Source organism: Agelaius phoeniceus, chromosome 1, assembly GCF_051311805.1.
Source record: "Agelaius phoeniceus isolate bAgePho1 chromosome 1, bAgePho1.hap1, whole genome shotgun sequence".
Taxonomy (NCBI): Eukaryota; Metazoa; Chordata; class Aves; order Passeriformes; family Icteridae; genus Agelaius; species Agelaius phoeniceus.
Genome location: NC_135265.1, coordinates 35,880,649 through 35,901,467, shown reverse-complemented (window position 1 = coordinate 35,901,467; position 20,819 = coordinate 35,880,649). Strand labels below are relative to the sequence as shown.

The 20,819-nt window shown below is 39.6% G+C and overlaps 1 protein-coding gene across 1 annotated transcript in view; it reads left to right on the top strand.

The window, feature by feature from the left end:
• SCRN1 (secernin 1) overlaps positions 1 to 19,621 on the top strand; it is a 38,943-nt gene extending 19,322 nt beyond the window's left edge. Inside the window, exons 3-9 of the mRNA XM_054632509.2 lie at positions 4,354 to 4,535; positions 9,701 to 9,903; positions 12,772 to 12,966; positions 14,562 to 14,727; positions 16,577 to 16,757; positions 18,918 to 19,077; positions 19,314 to 19,621. Of these exons, the coding sequence (XP_054488484.1) occupies positions 4,354 to 4,535; positions 9,701 to 9,903; positions 12,772 to 12,966; positions 14,562 to 14,727; positions 16,577 to 16,757; positions 18,918 to 19,076 (1,086 nt within the window). The 3' untranslated portion in view covers position 19,077; positions 19,314 to 19,621. The remainder of the gene's footprint in view (positions 1 to 4,353; positions 4,536 to 9,700; positions 9,904 to 12,771; positions 12,967 to 14,561; positions 14,728 to 16,576; positions 16,758 to 18,917; positions 19,078 to 19,313) is intronic.
• Positions 19,622 to 20,819: the final 1,198 nt, after the last annotated feature.

Sequence of the window (20,819 nt, the reverse complement as noted above, 5' to 3'; positions counted from 1 at the left end):
CCCTAGCTAGGCTGGCAGATACATTTGTGCCTTGTGCTATTCTTAGAACTCCCTTGATAAGATTTTCTTCTTGATACTGTAAGTGAAATAAAAGAAGTATCATTAGTTCCCAGCCTGTTCAATTCTCTTTAAAGTTGTTGGCTGCATCTCTTGTGTGTGATGCCTCTCTTCTTCAGTTTTATATTTTCTAATGGGAATTTACTGTCACAGGGCAAGATGCCAGTCATGCCACATTCAGGGCTTGAATTCTAAAAAATCAATAGAGCCTGACACCACTCACTCTCAGCCTTTGCCACCAAATATTTCAGTACTCGTCTGGTTTTAGCATGCATACTCAAAGAAAAATGTCCAGCTGAGGCTGGACATTTCAGGAATTTGAAGACAGGGTTAGTGGCAAGCAGAATCACAGCAGTACCTGATGTCTGTTTTATTTATCATTGCCCAGTTTGGCCCAGTGCTCAGTGGGACAGGCTGCTCTGCTGTTGTGCTGGAGAGATTTGCCAAGTCTCTGGGGTGCAGGAGGGGGGACAGGGATTTTGGAATTTTTGCCTGTTTTTGAAATCCTGTCATTATCTGAGTTCCTGTTTCTAGAGATCTAGTGGCCAGTGAGGGTTTTTTGGTGGATGGTGTTGTCTTTCCCCCACTATTTCCTGTTGTGATTTAGCTGTTGGAAGGATATGTCCTGGTTCCTGTGGAACAAGAAGCAGTAGTTTGCTGTGTTGCAAATCCAGTGTCTGGCTCTAGTTGACCTACCTTTACAACTTCTGTGTCTTGGGTAAAAGTGGATAGCCCAGTTCCTCTTGTTTCTTGGGAAAGGGTTTTCTCATGTTATTTTAGGGGGGCAGGGGGTGAGGTTATGAAGCTTTATGTTTAAAATTAATAGTCTACTGTCATTTCTGGACCCTACATTTTTGAGAAGCTCATACCTATTATTTTAAATATGAACCAAGCTCCTGCCTTAATACATAAATCCCATTGAGTGCCTGCTTTTATGCTTACTGGAGTAAATAATCATAGTGGGAAGGTAAAATGTCACCAAGACTTATTCAGCAGCGTCAATAACCATGACAAATGAATAAGAATCAAGTCAATAGTAGTTTTACAAGACCTGTCAGCAACTGTCAGATTGAAATGGTTTTTCTGTTATTTAGGTCTTCTGAGACAATTTATGTAAATAAGTCAAAGCTTGAATATTGTCTGTACCTGAGTTATTGTATGGAAACTGAACATAGCATGAAAATATGCTCCACGTTCACTTCTTTTTGGGTTGGGGGACACAAAGAAGCAATATTGAAGGTGACAGCTGTATTTTGAGATGTGTAGTGTTGCCTATGGATGTTTTCTGGCCTCTGATTACATAGTTACTAAACAAACCCACATTTTTTTTTCAGAATGCTCTGGATTCCTCAAGCAGGAACAAACAATTTCCTCCTTCCTTCTTCTCAACTACTACCATTGACAATAAGATCTTTGCAATGAATAGCAGCTTTGGGAGTGCTTGCTTTTGGAATGAGACACCAAGTAATAAGTGATTGGTAGCAAGGATAGCCTTGCAAATATGTTTTGCAGAGCAAAGGCATTCAGCATTTTTTTTAGCTTAACTATCACTTTTCAGAGTGTTATCATTTTTCCTTCTAAAAAATCAAAGAGTCAGTGTAAGCAAGCTTGTATAATGGGGCTATTCAGCCAGAAAATGCTTTGCAAGTGTGGGTGTATGGAGTACTGGAGTCTCCTCCACACTGTGTCTAGGGTTTTGCTTTCTGCTGTAGGACTGAGAAGGTTCATGGGTGGTTCTGCAGGGTGGCTACAGGCAGCTGAGCACCTGTGACATGTAGGGGGCTGAGGCTGCAGACCTGGGGCCTGATAGCTGCTCTGGTGTTGTCTTCACATGTAATCCTCCCCTGCTGCTCCAGTCCCCTTTGCACATCCAGCAAATACAGTCATTCCCTGTTCACACACATGCCTCAGGTGCTTATCCAAACAGCACTGACCTGAAGCTCTGAAATGAAACTGGGCAGAATGTCAAAAATGAGATTTGTTTGCTGCCAGCTCAAAAGGAGAGGGGGGAGTTCTGATGAGAAATGTCAGTTATGGCATGGCTTGCTTACACAATGAAGCAGAGTGAACTGTATAAAGAGTTTTTATTTTACAGATCTTAGCTCCTGGCCAGTACCAAATGTTGTTGCACCTTGATAGATGAGGAATTTGCCTCTACAAAATCACAGTGTATTACTGTCTAAGCAAATGTGGTCAAACAGCCTGTCAAATATTAGGGATGTTCTCCTACAAATACAGCAGGTATTTGTCCCTGACAGGATCTGCTTGCCTAAGCCTGTCCTTAGACTGAAAGAGTTCACTGCCCCTCTGCTTTGTGATGTTTTGTTTTTTGTTTTTGACCTGTTTGCACACATTACCTAATGGAGGTGGCAAGCTCATTTCTTGTATCCCTCTTGCATGGTCAAAGTGAAAGACTCTGAAAATCCCACTTCTGACCAAAGATAGTCTATTACACATTTTAATTGCATGCTAGAGGAACTATTACTGTAAAAATCATTGCCCAAGACTGGAGGCTGAAGATAATCATGCTGTATAATCCTTAAAGGCAGAAAGAAAGGCTAGGAAAAAAACAAAGCTTCTTAAAGCTCTGATCATTTTGGCTTTAGATTTTAATATCTGATTTCTTTGGCTTTAGATTTTATTATTGACACAGCCAGGTAAACAAGGTGAATAACTTTTAGTCCACAAGTCCATTTTGATGATCCTGTTTACTCTGATATACCTGATTAGATATTCCTCCAAAAAACTGTTGCAGATGACTTCCTGTAAGGAAGGTGTTACAATAGGAATGCTGGACCTTAAGAGATGCCTCATAAATACAGACCATTTTAGGTTTCCCAAAAGCAAATTCTGCAGAGTTTGATCTGTGAAAAACTTGATGTGAACTCAACAGTAAAATGTAAAGCCCATTTCTTTGGTTTGCACAAACCAATGATGGATTGAGCTCTCGTCCATGCTGCCTGGGAAAACAGTGCTTGTTTTGAAGGCAAGTAAATGTATTTGAAAGGCAACATAATTTCTTTCTTCCTTGCAGTTGCTACGACTTCTCTGCAGCCTTCCTTCGTATTTTAACTTGTCAGAGTACATTTGCAGACATCTAATTAAAGCAGACCATTTAAAATAGTAAAACACCAGTTTAACCAACAGCAATACCCATATTTTACTTCTGTGACTGTTTATCAAAGTGGTTTAGTATACCAAGCTTGTTTTTTTTTCCTCTTCCTACCAGTTGTCTCTGTGCTGGGGCAGCTGCAGAGGAGGCAGCAAGGGAGAGGAGGAAGCCTTCTAATGTATTTTGTCCCAGTAACCATTGTTACTCTGTATGTAATAAAGCACTGGAGATGGTGCTTAGGGTGTGGAAACCCAGGGCACCGGGAATATTTCTGTCTGCTCTGGAGTGCCCTGACCCCCAGGGGAGCACTGACTTTGACCCTCATTCATGGAGAAAGTTTCCTAGACTTCAAGATCGACTAGAACCCACAAAAGTGTGAAATAGATTATAGAGAGTAGTGTAGGTGTATCACTTGGTGAGAAATCTAGGTTTTGTGATTTTTAGTATGTTGTGGATGGAAGCAAGATGGAGGGCACAGGGTGCTGTCCTGGGTTTCTTCTTCATGCTTCTTCTTCTTCATGGGTTTGGGTGGCATTTTGTAATTGGGCAGAAAAGTCTGCTTTGCAGGCTCTGTGGGATCAGTTATTGGGTTAAAAGGGAAAATAATCTAGGTGTCAGTTCTTAATTGGATAGTTTAGTCTTAAAAGACTTTGGATCAAGAGATAGTTAGCCATTTTGTGCCTTCTAATGAAAAGCTGCTGAACTCACAGCAGTGAGACTGTTTTACTGAAAAGAAATAATAAACACTTGAGTCCAAATATGAACTACTGTCTCAAGTGCCTTCAATCCAGACCCAGAGAAACCCACAACTGGTACCCTGACATTAGGGGATGTGGTAGAATGGCTTGATTTTGTTACTGTGTACAGGTATGATTGGTGCTTTATTAATGTGACAGTACAGTCTGTCTCCTGCTGCTTTCCACTGATTCTAGCATTTGGGTCCTGCTTGTCTCTTGGAAGCTGCAAGCATCAGCACATGTATTTTCCCAGGTTTGTGCAATATAAGGATGTGAAGCTTCAAACATGACACTTAAATGTTGTTTAAACAACTTCCTTGTTCATTCACAAAGCATGGACCTTTTAAATAACATGTGTCCTTTCTGTACATCGAAGTCACGTTTTGTTTCAGTCACAGCAGTAATGAAGTGATTGTTTAACTTTCTGTCTCCCTGCTGTCTCTGCAGTGCACGTACATTGAGATTGAGCAGGTGCCCAGGACTCACGCTGTGGTGCTGAGCAGGCCCTCCTGGCTTTGGGGAGCAGAAATGGGAGCTAATGAGCACGGAGTGTGTGTAGCTAACGAAGCTGTCGTGACCAGAGAACCAGCTTCTGAGTCTGAAGCCTTGCTTGGCATGGATCTTGTCAGGTGGGTGTCCTGCTGAGCTGTGCCCAGCCTTTCATCGTCAGCCTCAGATGATGCTGGAACCAGGTAGCAGCTTTGTGGTGTTGGCATAAGGAGATTTTAAAACAATATAAGCAGGCTAGGTAGGGCTCCAGATACAGCTGAGTGAAAACTTAAAACACTTGCAATCTGAATTTAGCTACCAAGAATGTGCCAGTCTGTTGTGGGTTCACTCAATCTACCTTGTCTACCTACCCTACAGTCCAGCAGTGGCTAGTCTGACAGGGTAAGAGATATGATTACATTGTTAGTAAGGAACTGCTAACTAATTTGTAATATTAGAGTTCTGGTGTGCCCTTCATTCTCCCCCACTTTACAACAGCCTACTCTGACCTAAAAAGCTTATTCTGGGCTTATAGCCAACTGTAGGCATAAACAAACTCCTATGGCTTCCTTCAGCCCGTGCATTCCAATGCAAGGCACTGCCCTTACTCAAACGCTGGCACACAGACTCCTGTGAGGCTGTTCATTGACAGCTGGCTGCCCAAAAGGCTTGTGCTGCACTCTGAGTCTCAGCCTGCATGCTGATCTTGTGGTGAAGAGAATTTAAAGGAGGCTTGGGTGGGGGATGAAAGCTGAAAATGAAAGAAGAGAGAACGTGCAGACTTATTACAAAGAGAAATGAAGCAAATGGACTCGATTCAAAGACCAAACAGGACAACAGCTGCATATTTAAGTAAATCAGTCTCAGACAAAATAGTCCTACTGGACTTTGCCCTGGGATACTTAATGAGCTGACTGAAGCAGTTACAGGTGAATTCTCATTTTTCTTGAGGACTCGTAAAAAATGGGAGATGTTTCAATTGACTGCAAAAAGTTAAATGTTGTGGCTATGCTTGATATTTTTAAAAAGATCTGTGATAAACCAGCTTAACCTCAGTTCCTGAAGGGAAAAACCTCAAATATCAAGGAGTTGATAAATGCACAGTAATAACTGGTAGTCAAGAAAAATCCCATCAAACCGTTCTACTTTACTCCTGCAATGAGTTAAGATATTTTATAGATAAAAGGATAGGAAATAGATACCTTGACTTTTAAGAGGATGTTAAAACCTTAGAAGTTATTCTCATGAGCAAGCTGGGAAGCATGGGTTAGAAGAACTTGTTGTTAGGTGCATAGCTGCCTGAGCCTGTAGCTGTAAGTGTTCTCTAACATGTCTCTGCAGAACTAGTGTCTGCTTCCAGCTACCATAAATCAGGAGGAATATGGGCCAATTGAAGAGAATGCAGTGGAAATTGGAAATGTGATCAGAGAGCTATAAAGTCTGACCTGTGACAAAATCATGAGGGAATTTGGGTTAACTTTCTCTTTGGTATTTTCTCTATGCCCCATATATACTGAAGGAATCTGTGGAGAAACTGTACTGAGAGAACTAGTAAATTTAATTGCATCAGAGGAGGCTGAGTAGATGTGAGGGGTTGTTTAAGAAAGTATAGGACAACCTTTTGTGAAGAAAAGGACTTGGACGACTTTCTACTTTTATTTCTTCCGTCCTACCGCAGTCCTTTTGAAACTTTAACAAACCATTGGTTTAAATGTTGATTTCTACTTACTTCTTACTCAGTTATTACATTCTCAAAGTACTGCTTAACATTCAAATATATATTTTATCCAACAGCTCTAGATTTACTCACACTAGGAAATCAGGACATACCAAAGTAAGGAGGCACTGCCACAAACTACACAAGTAATCATCTGTAGGTGCTACCCTCCCTCTCTTCCTTCTTACCTGCAGAAGAAATTGTAGTTCAGGTGCAGAGAGAGGGTGCTTCAGGCAAGGAGAACCAGAGATGTGGTATTACCGTCTGCTGCTTGTTCCAGCCTAAGTGATTCTTTTTCTGATCGTGAAGACCTGGCCAGTTGAATTAAGTGTGTCTATTTCATGTCACCCCATAGAACAGAGAGCCACCGAGTACAAAATCCATCTCTGTAGGCTGCAGTGAGCCAGCTGCCACCGGCTCTGCCTCTTTGATAGAGTATCACAGCATGTCAGAGCACCTGAATGATTCTTAACAAACTGATAAAGTTTGTGTGATGGATTTCAGGGTTAGAAGTTGGTCCTATTCCATGCAGGCTGGTCCCCATCCCAGTTAATCTAAATGGAGAACATGGACCTAGTCGCAACATACAGAAAAACTGACAGAAAATATGCCCCAGTACAAATTCCTAAGGAACCTTTTTTTTTTTTTTCTGCTAAGGATTTATTCAAAAGCTGATTTTTGAAAGCTATACTACTGTTGCTGCATTAGTTAGTTTATCACGATTTTCTTCAGGTATTCTTCTTAAGCACCCGCAGGTTTTTTTTTTTGAATCACAGTTGCAACTATAAAGCACAGTGTATTTTTTTTTTTTGATGCACAGTTGCAACTATAAAAACCACAGTGCCTGTGTTTTTTTTTTTTTTGATGCACAGTTGCAACTATAAAGCACCTGTTGACTTAGGGAAGCATGTTCTCCCTAAGAGTTCATTTACTATTTTGCTGATAAGTTAGGACAGCATTATCATACAAAAGATAAATATGGAGAAACCTGTAAATTACACCCTTATTTTTGCATTTTCGTCCTAATTTTAATCCCTATGTGTTTGTATTATTTATTTGTTCTCTTCATCACAGGTGCAATAATTTTTTCAGAGCCACAAAGAGATGCCAATCTTGGCAGGGAGTCAAGAATGCTCTTTAAAATGGTATTAATTTGTTTACCAATTTCTTTCCTTAGAGACCTCAAAGCTGAATAAAGTAAAATGCCATCAAGTATGTTAGTTAATTTGGAAAGCCTGCATTATATAACTCATAGGTGAAGTTGAAAAGCTTAAGATAATATTGTTTTGACAATATGACAGCATATTGGAGGTACTTAGGCAGTGGATTGTACTAAATCACTGCAATTTTATTAATAAGTAATTCAAGCTCTCATCTGGCATTGAAATTGCTTCTAACTGTTCTTTAGCTCACCTTGAAGGGTACTCTGAATTGTGTTAGTGGGAGGATTATGCTGTGGTTGCCCAGGACACTGATGCTGAGATAATTGACAAGACTTAATTTTGTGGAAATGAGTTGTGTGGTTGTTGTGTAGGATGGGTTTTTTTCCTTTTATTTTACTTTTTTTTCCTGTCCCTTGTGACTGACAGAAAGGAGCAGCCAAGCAAAAGCAGAGCCTAGACCTTTACTTAATGGAAATAAATGTAACATTGGAGCCATTTATAAAAAAATAATACCTAAAGGGTTCTTCTTCAGCCTGAATCCCTGCTGCAGTTTTGACAGTGAAAGCTAGGCTGTAACCACCTCAGATGGAAAATTTCAGGGAGACATTGAAGTTTTAGTGGGATGTTATGTCTCTTGGCAGGTTCTGATCTAAATGGTAGATAGATCAAAATGGTTTGGTCATTAACTGGGGAGAAGGGAGCAGATTATCACTGAATCTAGTGGCTGTATGGTCACCAAGGTAGTTTTCAGTCCATTCACTTTCCTGTGGCAGGGACTGCTCTAAGGGAACAAATAGGACATGCTTTTGGACTGGATTTTAAATTATGTCACTGGGATGTGCAAAGACTGGCATAGCTGTATTGGTCTGAAAAAGCAATTGCACCAGTGATGAAAAGAATGAAGGAAAACCATAAAAGCAGAAGGACTAAAAATGGAGTCACCAGTACAAAACAAGTTTCAGCTAACAAGAAGATAGGAGAGGGAAAGACCCTATAAATGCAAGTAAGAAGATGATGGGGAAGGAACTGTCACTTTAAGTTAAGCCTTAAAATTCTAGTTGGCTCTTGGCTCTTTGTGAGTTAGTGATAAATAGATGCTGCTGAGAGAGATAAAAACAGTGCTTTCAATAATTCAGCCTAAAACAAGGCTAATGGTAGCCAAGTGTTTTACAATGAAGGGCCACTGCAGAGAAGTACTGAGATCAACAAATCTGTATTCAAATTATCAGGATCTCATTTGTCTACTGTAGTTTTTAGGAAAGAAACAGAGTAGTGTTTTCTTGTCATGTGATTTCTAGAGAAGTAGAAAGAGCTAGCATGGATAGTACTTCTGTCTAAAAAAGTGATTTTCTTGGAACTATCCATCAGTCAAAATTATTTTGTCCATAGAGCGGTTAGAGAGAGACAAACACAGAGGAAAATATTAAGGTGACAAAACAACAGAGAGAAATTTTGGACTGATCCAGGTAACTCCCAAAGGATGGAGGCAGGGATATGATGTTGTTTGAAACACTGCATTTCCTCATTACCAGTAATTGGATTTTGGAACCAGTGAAATTGTTCGCAGTTCTGATTTCAACTTCTGGTTCCTGCTTTTGTTGTTGATTCAATTAGGGCTGTAAATTATATCAAGGGATTATTTAATGCCACTTACTCAAGGCAGGATACAGTCATTCCCTATGGCTTTGTAAAATTTATTACCACACCTCAGTTTGCTTTCCTGTAAAATACCCTTGCTTTGCTTCAACTTCCTTTTAGAATTCTGTTCTTTCAGGCATGTGGTTGCTCTTACTTCTAACAAAAGCCATATCTGGTATTCAAATAGTTTTTTGGGGAAGCCTCTGCAGGAGCTCTGAAGTATGACTGTGCACAAATGCTTGTCTTTAGAGCATGTAGTATTCATAGAGGGATAACACGTGGTTTCCATGGCCAACCAGAGCACTGGGAAAGTTGTAGAGAGGCTGTAATATTGAATACTCCTTCTCTTTATTAATACCTGGTAATAATTATTTACAATTTCCCACCCTTGTACAGAAAAGTAACCTTGGTACAGCTGTTACTTAAAAAAAAAAGTACTTGCAAATTGTCCTTCAAATGTATTCTGCCTGAGGAGGAGATAAATAGAGCATTGCATGTTTACAGTGCAGCTGAGATCATTGGTTGGTAATTGGACATTTAAAAAAAAACTAAAAGCCACCTATGATAGGCTTGAGAGTAAAGAGCCAGCATAGAAAATCAAGACTAGAAACAAATAATTCTATAGCTCATCCTTTAGTAACTAATTAAAGCAAGAACTCTTATATTAGGCATTCCAGGCACTTCAATATTTTAAACTTAGATGAGTGCTGGTATTTAAAAAGAATAACTTAAGGAGATCTTACTGTATAATTCCTCTCTGAATCTCTATTTTACCCTTTTCTTATAGACTTGGCCTAGAAAGGGGGGCAACAGCTAAAGAAGCATTGGATGTAATAGTTGCTCTGTTGGAAGAGCATGGACAAGGTGGAAATTATTATGAAGATGGGAGTTCCTGCCACACTTTCCAAAGTGCATTTTTGATTGTGGACAGAAATGAAGCCTGGATACTGGAGACTTCTGGAAAGTATTGGGCAGCTGAAAAAATCACAGGTTAGTTTAGAACTCAGAGCAAATCCTATTAAAAATAGCTGTAAAGAGTTGTCTTGGAAGAATTGATCTTTAAGTCAGTGAGTTTAAATAAGTGACTAATGAATGCAAGTGTTTGATTAAATCACCAATTTTAGTTTTCTATATTTGTACTACTCTGACTCTTTTTATGTGTTGATTTACATTTACTGATGTGACTTAGCATTTTCTGTGAAGATGGAGATTGTTGCCTTTATGCATAAACTATGTAATAATCATAATTTTTATGTTTGATAGGTGTACTTTCCAAGATTTATTTTCTGTTTGGAACAGGTCAGATGTTTTTTTGTTTGATGGAGTTGATGCCCAAATTATTCCTTACAAATGTAAAATACTGTGAGGAAAGGATAACCATTGATAGTTTTAACAAAAGGGCTTTTTTCAGGTGATAAATTGAATGGGTTGCTGGTGGTGGTTTCTTTACTGAAATAGATATACTCCCTTCATATCCCTGGTTTTTAAATGATGCAAAACAATAATTTTCTGCTCTTTAAACATGTAAATGGTTCTTTTTCTGTATGTGTGAAGCCAGAGCTGCCAAACTAACTTCTAGAATTCACTGGCTTAGTGGATGAATCTATTTAAAACTTTTCCAGCATATATAGGCTGCTTAATATAATATGATTTTTTAAGGCCTGTATTTATTTTATTCTCATCTTAATTTTGAAGGGATTTTTATTTTCATAAGAGTAGAGCTTTTTAAAGTGTATTTATGTTTGAATGAAGTGAAAATTCAGAGTGTTCAAGAGGACCTTTGTAATCCATGACTTGAGCTATGGCAGATCCATTCAATTCTCTCCTCCTTTCTCCCTAAATGATTAAAGGTAGGAGATAGCAGATATGGGAAGGAGCAAAGAAATATCACCAGGCTGTGCAATGTTGTGTGATGGCCTGCTGTCAGTCCCTGCTACCAAACAGGAATCAGTTTCCTTCCCAGAGGTGGTGTTTTCCCAAGTAAAGCTTGCATTTTAAGGATACCTAGAGGTGTCCTTAAAGGTTATCTGGCACAAACAGATACTGAACATAGAGAAGATTGAAAATGCTGTCCTGATGAAACCCCAGTTCTGGCAAGCAGCTGACTCCTGAGGTTCCTGGGATTATGCAGTGACAGCCTGCCTTCTTCTCTTGACCTGCCTGCCTGATATTTGAAGAACAGTGGGTTTTATTTAGCAGTTTTAGCTGCATCAGCAATACATAACCTTCACATCCTCCTTCCCAGCAAATAAACTGTTGCCTTCATCTGCTGCTTGCAGCTTTTTGAAATGATTCTGCAGCTCTGTTCTGGTTTCTACCAGCACATTGCTCTTCAGGAGGTCCCTGTGAGCTGCAGATAAGTAGTTTCCATCTCCTGCAGCCCTGCAGGAAAGGCTGCTGGCTATGTAAGAACTCTACATGTCATACTTTGTTCAGAGTGCAACCATAAGTGTGCCTCCTAAGCTTTCAAATGAATGCACAAATGCTGTTAAAATGGGGAAAATGTGTCATTCCCCAGTGTGAAGGCATATCTTTTCCTGACTATCCTCAGAGTTCTGGTATTACTGCTGCAGGACTGTAAAGCTTATAGTGAGTGTTTATCAAGCAACCCTCTGAAAATAATTTAAGAATAAATACGTCAAAATCCTTTCTATTAATGTTCCTGAGTCTCAGTGGAAAAATATATTTGATTGATAAATTTGATTTTTTGTGGTGGATCAAACCCACGAAATATTATTCTGCATGAATTTATAAATGTAATATTTAAAGTGCTCTTTAAAGAGTGGCTTGCCTAGCTGGACATGAACACAAATATCCTCATCACTCAAGTCAAGAAAATTCCCAGAAAAGTATGCTGTTTGAAAGGGTGAGTCAGAATAAGCTATCAGTGACCCTTGTGTAAGTCAGAATTGGATGTCAGGGACTTTTTCACAGAATGATGCACAGAATTTCCTGAAGTTGTTACCCCTTATTTAAATTGCATGCATGGGGCATTGCAAAAGCAAGCTAACTTTTTTGGAAGGCAGTATTAAAAACTTCCACAGCTACTGGTTTTGTTTCTGTCTAAGAAATTATTTGTGCCAAATTCCAGAATCTGTGTTTATTTTAGTTTATAGTTTCACTTTATCAGCTCTTTCTCTGGCTTCCAATACATTTGCTTTATTCTCTCTGAGGAATATCTGCAGCAACCACTGCCATGCTGTGGATAAATGGTTATAAGCACTGCAGTATTTTTGATAAAAGGAACTAAAAAAAAACCCATTCAGTATTCTTTGGAGGCTACTTACACATTCTTTTTACTCCATGCCATTTTAAAATCTACGATAAAAGAATTGTAACTTGAACCTATCTTGCAGCTTACAGTGAAACTGTTTCTCAGCTGGGAAGCTTAAAGCAATTGTAGTGATTTTAAAAACATTTTCCAAATTCTTAATTTTGAAGAGCAAGGAAGGTTCATTGAATGCAACTCTGCTGAAATATATTTTGAAATCAAGTCAGATCTCAAGCCTTCTTGTGTCTGTGGAGAATATGCCATTAGAAAAAGATTGGGTGCCTTTGGCATTTGGATAGCACCATTGCTTTGTGGTCAGAAGGTGTGAGGTGTGGATTGGGAAACAGGCATTCTGTCTAAATCCCACTGTTAATCACAGGTGTCTCAGCAGGGCACAGAGGATTGAGCTCTGCAACCTGCAGGGATTGGTGATTCTGTGTATGTGTAATTACACAGTTACACAGTCATGCCAAATGTTCACACTAACCAATGGATTAATTTGTTTCCTAATTGACATGACATTTTCCTTCCAGCTTCTCCCAGGAAAACTGTATTAATGTTCTCTTTTAATATGTGGCTCTTTCTAGAGGGAGTGAAATGCATTTGCAATCAGCTTTCATTAACTACAAAAATTGATGCTGAGCATCCTGAACTAAGGAATTATGTGAAAAGTCAAGGCTGGTGGAATGGAGACTCTGACTTCAATTTTTCTGAAGTGTTTTCTCTTGCTGATGACCATTTAGCCTGTTGTTCTGGCAGGGAGAGCCTAGAAAAACAAGGTGGTAAGTGTTAAACTATCTTTCTGTGGGCACACTGGGTTTTTTAGTCACTGCTGCCTCCTTTTCAGGCATTCTGTCCAGAACTACGTGTGACTGAGAACACCTCTAAGTGTAAACTCTGTAGGAAGTAAGATCAGAACTAAAGACTGTCCCTAAATTTGCCACTATTTAGGATGGAGCCCTTAATGTCACTCCCAAGGTTTCAAAACAGGATTACAAATACAAAGTAACTTCCTTCAGTGCTCTGATGTGCATAATGTGCCACTGCATCTGTGCTTTCCTGTAATTTTAGTGGCCCTACCTAATACTAAAATTAAAGAAAATGGCCTCACATGTCAAAGATTGAGCTCAGTGGAATCTGCATTGTGGGGAAAATGTAGATTTAACCTTTTGGGCAAAGTTTCTAGAGCATAGTTTAAGGAAGAGCAGTTGCAAACTGAAGTGCCTTTTTCTTTGTTGAGCAGAACAAAGCTACTGGAACAGACATTGTGCTATTCTCTGCAATCAAAGGAAGAGTTTATTCCCAGACCCAGATTTATTACTGACTTCAGTTTGCTGCAGCTGGCCAAAATACCTCTGAAATGGACAGCCTGCAGCAGTGCATGGGAATGCATGCATCTCTGCTCTTTCATGCATGAAAAATAGCACAAATTATCATTTTCTAAAAAGCCCTTTACTATAGATGTGAATTCACTAGACTGTAGGCATTTTCACGTGTTGGTAAATGTTCTGAAGAGTGTAGAGGTGAGATATTTGTTGCACTGCAGAGCTCTTGCAAAGGCTGTAGAATTGCAGGGATTGTTAGTGTCTGAGGCAGATACAGGAACTCTGAAGGGCTATAGGTAAAAGATCTAAATAAATCTGGATTGTAGCACTAAAAACCCCCAGGGCCCCTACAGACAGATGGCTATGGCTGAAAATCTTGCAGGCTGCTGAGTCATTCTGTGTCTCCTGGTGTGTTGAGGCACCTGTGCATGGAGGTTTGAGTCACTGCAGAGCCTGAGAAGGTATGGGGAAGAAGCATGGCCTGCAAAAGGAGAAAACATGGAGGGGCAATGGGGGAAAGCTGGGATGAACACAGGCAGGAGACATGGTGAGAACAGAGGATTCTTGTAGGTAGGGGTTTGGAGAAAATCTTGGTGCCTAGGTCTGCTGCTGTAACATTCTGTGACTGCAAGATGATGTTTCAAAATTTGACTGAGAATGGAAATTGAGAAGTGGAAAATCAGGGTGTTCTCATTCTGTCCAGCTTGGGTAGAGGAAGATGGATGTTTTAAGTAAGTAGTCTGTTCATAGTGACTGCTAAAGCAGTATTACAGCCTTCTTCCTGAAATGTACCTTTTTAATAGCATTTCTGCTATTGAAGCATTACCTGGCAATTGCCATGCCTAATTAATGCTTCTTACCATTCTCATTTACTAGCCAGGCACATTCTTTCTGAATGTTCATTGCTTAAGTAGAAACTATTTACTGGGATTTGTGACATGCCCATGCCAAGTGTCAGTGGCCATTTTAGGCCAAAGCTTGTTCAGGCTAAAATCCTTACCTGGGCTCCAAGCCATTGAACACTCAGGAATTTTTTCCCCCCCTCCATATAGGTGACGTTTCTGCACAAGCTATGATTGATGTCCTGCGTGACAAGGACAGTGGTGTCTGTGTGGACTCTGAATCTTTCCTTACTACAGCTAGCATAGTGTCTGTTCTGCCTCAGGACCCTAGTTTTCCCTGTATTCATTACTTCACTGGCACACCAGACCCTTCAAGGTAAGCCACAGCACTGGGCTCCCTGGGGTGCAGAGCAGTGATGGGTTCAAAGGTTACAAACAAACCCTGCCACCCAAACTGGAACATACTTCAGGAGCATGTTCTAACCAGAAATGCAGGCAGTGCTCTGAGATGTGCACTCTGACAGTCCTGTGTTACTGAGCTTCCAGGGGAAATGCGGTTTAGGGAGGGGCCAGGAATTCCAGTTTGTTACTGACTTGCTTTCCACTTGGAAAGTTGTTGAGTTGATGAAGTTGGGGACTTCCCAAGTCACTTCTCTTGAACAGGCAAGTGCAAAACTTCAACAAATGAAGTGTTTTAACTATCAGAGAGAGGGGGTGTGTACTCTAGGTAGCTTCATATGACATCAAAATGTTAACACAGAAAAACATCTGCAAGTTGCTGGGATCTCAAGCATGTCTTTTATTCAAGGGACAATTTCCAGTTGGTTTACATGGTGTCCTCTCTAGCTGAAAGTAGCTGAGGAGATTAGGGAACTCATGGGCCAGATCATCAAAGATTAATGAATTATCTTGTGTTTTAAACAGAATCCACTTGGGATTCACAGAAATTAAACTAAACCACTTGCAATTATTCAGGAGATCTGCCACTTGCATTGAGGTAAAGAGCTTATGGGGAGAAGAAAATGGTGCCCTTGAACAGCTGTCATTCCTGTCAGAGGACTGGTAGTAATCATTAGGTTTTACTGAGGGCTGTGGAAGTCATCCATGCCAAAGGGACTTTCCACCCACCTTGCATTATGCAACTCAGACTTTCAGGGTTAAGTGTCAGTTTTAAACTTGCTTACCCAAACTTTTCTTTGACTTGATGCAAATCCTCTGCAATAAAAAGGAGCAAGGCTTCAAATTATTTGTTGGGATTTCTGTCCATTTGAAGGTCAAAAACCTGCCTTAAAAGCCTTGTTTAGAAACCTTTTTTGCTTTATTTGACACTGTAATGCATTAAGAAAGAATTATTTTAAATGCAGCTAGTGAGTCATGTAAATTCTTAGTCAGCAAGGCTTTGTGACACTGATGGAAGGGTTGCAGCACTGAACCTGCTGACTGTACACAGGCAGTGGTTATTAATTGTGTGTTGCAGAAGTCTTCACTTTTGGCAGGTTCTTCACTGCAGAATGCAGTGTGCTTTGTTGTTCTGTATCTAAAGAGAAGGAAGGCAGTTGTTCCATTCACTTGCCAAAACCTATTTTCAGCTTCTCAGGAATGAAGATTCTGTATTGATGGGGTTTTTTGTTTGTCTCTCTTAGGAGTTTAGATCCAAATTCAATGTTAAAATAGTTTGAGAACTGTCACAATATTGGTAGCCCATGTCTTCCCCCAGCTCTTGAAGTAGAATTCTAAAGTGCTGCTGTTGATATGCAAAATCCTCTGATATTGAGCAAGATATGTAATCTTCCCTGCTCCATGCAAGTTTTTTTTTTCTGATTTTAATAAAACTTAAATCTGGAAAGAGGAGGAGAGATGCCAGTGGGAACAGAGGAGAAAAACTGATGTGAGGCCGAATGTTGAGATTTGTTACAAAAAAACTTGGAGGAGAAAATCAGTGCTACTCTTCTAAAGAAGTGGCAGAACTGGCATGAGGACACCAGAAAATCTTATAGGTAAAAGGGGTAATAAGTTTTTGCAATAATTGCCAAACCCAGTTCTTTTAAAGCATGTAGATTTGTTTTGCTTGACCAGTACCAAGTCTCTAACCTTACCCATGCCTAGTGTAGATGAATTACCTATGCTGCTCTGTATGTGTTGTTTTAAAATAACCTGGTGAACATTTCAATAACATATATGAAATGTCTCTTTTTACTGCAAGCAGTAATTCTCATTTCTTTCAGGTCCATATTTAAACCCTTTATTTTTGTTGATGATGTAAAATTAGTACCAAAAGTGCAGTCTCCTTCTTTTGGCAATGATGATCCTGCTAAAAAGATACCTCGATTCCAGGAGAAACCAGATCGTAGGCATGAATTGTACAAGGCACATGAGTGGGCCCGATCTCTCCTGGAGAACGATCAGGTAAGAGCTGTGGCACCTGGAATTAAAGAACTGAAGTTGTTGGAACCCTGAATACTGAGAGTACATGGCTTTCTGTGCTGAAAGGCACAGACTTTCAAGAGAACATTACATTTGACTTGAGACTATGGAGAAGGCTTCTAAAATTGAAGGACAACTGAGATTATAGGTGTGTAGTTTGAATGGAAGTCAGTGTAGATTCCCAACTCCGTACCTTATTTCACAGTCACTCACTGAAATACAATTCTCTGAATATTCTTAGAATCCTTGGGAGTTTAGCTTGACTAATGATGCCCTCTGAAGGACAAACTACTCTGCATAGTTTTTGTTATCCTGAGAGTATAGCTCTGTTCCATTACTTTTACAAAATGAAAAGTCAAACTGTTAAGCTGATTATCTTGTTCAATCCCCACTGTGCATATAGTCTTTTTAGTGATTAGAACACTGGATGCTACTGCAACATGGTATCAGAATTATGTGCTAGGAAGAGGGCAGGAGTGTTGTGATTTAAATCATATGCTGGATTAAGAACTACGTAGTTTGGAAAGGTATTTTTCTTGAAGGAATAATTTGCACATGACAGTTTTGCAAGCCTTGTGTTTTGCAATTCAATGCATTTCTGTTAATTTTTAACTGAAAATGCTATATGAGAAGAAAGGACACTCTGCAGTGCTGTGCAGTACATACCCAAGGGCTGAAAACCTTCCACCGTAAAAACTTAGTGTTGAAGATCTCTTAGGCAATTAATTTTGGAATAAGTAAACTCAGGAAGGGGATTATTCTGTATAGCTTTTCCAAATGGTTGAGATAGAACTTTTGGTGTCATTGGGCAGGTAGTTCAACAACTTCTCAACATTTGCAATTACAACTACAGCAGTAAACTGGATAAGTGATTTTAGGGAAGTGAAACAGAGGGAAAGATGACCAAGGCACACCTGTCAAGCTTTTATGGGTATTCAGGTAATTTGTGGAAGACCCTCATATAGCTGGGTTGAACTCCCACAGAGGACTTGCTCTTCTACAATTTTCCTCTGTGTCTATTTGCATGGGTCAGAGTCTTGCTATGATCATAACGACATTCAGACCTACCCACTATTGATAAAGGAAGCTATGATAACCTCTGCTAGTACAAACATTATTTAAATGCAGTTTGGGATAGAGTTTTAATTTCTTGGAATGGTGTAATTTCAAATATGTGGCTTCTGGTAAAATTGTTTTAATGTGCAGCTGGCTCTCATATCATTATGCAAGAAGTTGATTAAGGGAAGACCTGGAAGAGGCATCTTAGTATCTTGTGGACTCGCCTGTTAAAGTCCCCATAATGTGACACCAATTGTTGTGGTAGAAAAGAAAATGCAGTTTCTACTCAGGTTTCATGCTATAAAAGCTGCCCATCCAAGAGCCTAAACCTTACATGAGATGCTCTACTCTTTCTGGACAAAATGCAGAGGAAAAAACCCTGAAAAACTCAGAACCACCACTCATTCTAAATGACTTTGGTTTCCCCTGAAACTCAGTTTTGAAAGCTGCAAGCAAAACAAGCAGCACTTCTCCATTAAAAGAAGAAAAAGGGAAAAAAAAAGGTAGAGTTTCAATTACATTTGGATAAAATGAGATTACACGTTTTCCAGGAGTAAATTTTCTACAAACACAAAGAGCAGTAAGTCAGAATGGCACACAAGACCTCCCTGGGATCTGGAGTCTAGTACTGTTACATGACACATCATTTCAGATCTATTCATCATCTTGCAGGTGTTGATTTGAGGGATGCACATGCAAATACCACAACCTGTACAATTCTTAGGGCTTCCAGTATTCTCACATAGTTCTGTTAGTGGGATTACAAGCTTAAGAATTTGCTTTACCTCTGCTATATGTACAAGCCTTGTATAATTTTCCTCTATCCATCTTTCACTTTCTTCCTTTTTTGCTTTATACTTAGCAACTGCTTTTTGGTTATTTTTCTTAATGCACAAAATGTCCAGGACTGTTCCTTTTAGCTTTTGGCCATCCAAAATAACTAATAACAGAAGTAGTTTGTATTTAAAAAGGCTTTTTCTTTTTAAAAATATTTGAAAATATCTCTGTAACAAAGAGAAAGAGTAAAATGCTTTAATGAGCCTGTTTGCTGGTTAACTGAGTTTGGTTATTTCATGCCTTTAGGATAAAGGCCAGAAACTGATGAGGATTATGTTAGACCTTGAAAAACAAGGTTTAGAAGCAATGGAAGATATCCTTTCTCGTACAGAGATTCTGGATCCAGCTGAAGTAGTGGATCTTTTCTATGACTGTGTTGACACAGAACTAAAGTTCTTCAAATAAAGTAAGCAAACAATTCTTTAGGTACTACTCTACCAGTGAATGTGAAATGTTGGATCCAATTCTGAACCTCCTACACTAAGCTGAGGATGTTAAGAATTGGGTTCAAACCCATCTTTCTACCTGCTCAGCTTGTCTCCAAAGTCCCTTTTCCCTATGCTGCATTGCAGGTGGTTTTTTTTTTTCTTCAATTTCACTCTTGCTTGGAATGGATTTTCAACAAATTTTATCTCATTTCAGCTACAGTGGCTATTGTTAGCCTTTTCACTGGAAGACTGCAATGTTCTTCAAGCCTTGAAAGAAAGTCTTCACACTTGTGATTTTGCAGGAAAAAACATTTCTAGAGGAAAAAATGTTACTTGCTAGCTGTATCCGGTTAACAAATTGCTTTCCTTTGTCCAATCTTGTGGTGTTCCTGTTTGTGTATGTATATAGTGAAAGGAGAAAGTCACTGACTGGTCCAATTACTGTGTGCATGCTGGCTAATTTAGTACAGAATGTTAAAACATGTATGTTGGGCAACCAATTAAAGTAAAGATTTAACTTCATCAGGCTAATTGCCATATTGTCATTGAAAGCAATCTGGTTTTCCCTCTGTTGCTCAGGATTGGGCTTGCAGCAAAGCTGACTTGCATTTTTCTCTTCTTGCTAATTCATACAGAGTTGAAATGGTAGAGTTGAAATCACAGTTTGAGACGGGCAGGAAGGTAAGTCCTGGCTCTGACCTTGTTGTGCTGGCCTCATATGGCTGTATCTGGTTGCAGTAACTCAGCACCTGACATCATGCCTGTACAAATTATTAGAATTCAGTCCCCAGGTTAAGTTCTGCCCTCACTCACCCTCAGCCAGCTTGTGTTTGTAGTGCACCTGGCTGCTGCTCCAGAACTGAGTCCTGAAGTGCAGAGCCAGCCTGGATGCTGTAGAGATCTACACATATTGGCTCTTAAGATGCAATTAATAACGTGTCAGATTTATATACAAGCTACAGATTTGGAATCTTTTAAAGGAATAGATGCTGGACATTGGCTATTCTCCATCTTTCTGCCTTTGTACTGCTGAACAGTTCCCAGTAATCTCTGTTGTGAGACACATGGCTGATGAATCCATTAAGTACCCGTGAGTTGCTGGTGGGTGTGGCAATCCAGCTGGTTAGGCTTAGAAATGGCTGTCCCATGCTTCCTTACATTAGGTGCAGTGCTGCAGCATGCTTCCCTTCCTCCACAGTCCTACAGGCAGACCTGCTTTTCATTGTATTTTCTTCTTGTGGAAGTGAGGTAGGGCAAACACTGAGAATTAAACCAGTAAACACTGTTTCCAGTGAAGATGGTTGGTGGGTATTTTTCATACATGAGGGTTGAAAGAGGACGTCCATGTCTTTAGTAAGTGGAAGTTAACATATGGAGTTAAAATCCTTCACTGTTTGAGAAAGTGGATGGTGAAGAACCACAGGCTTCTGTATTGAGGAAGTAAAAGCTCCTTAGAAAGCAGAAACACCTCAAGTTTAAACTGTAAGAGTTGTGCATCAGGGAAATAAGTCATTGCCATATTGGCACACTGCATTCTCAGGATTTTTAAAATGAAATTGTTCCATTCAGACTCATTACTTTGGTATTGCCTTATATGACAAATGGCAATTGGACAAGAAAACATGGGGCCTTTTCACTTACAGAAAACAAGGAAGAATATATTTTCTCTTACAGCCTACCTAATAATCTCCCATTCACAATGAAATCCTCCCATGCTGTC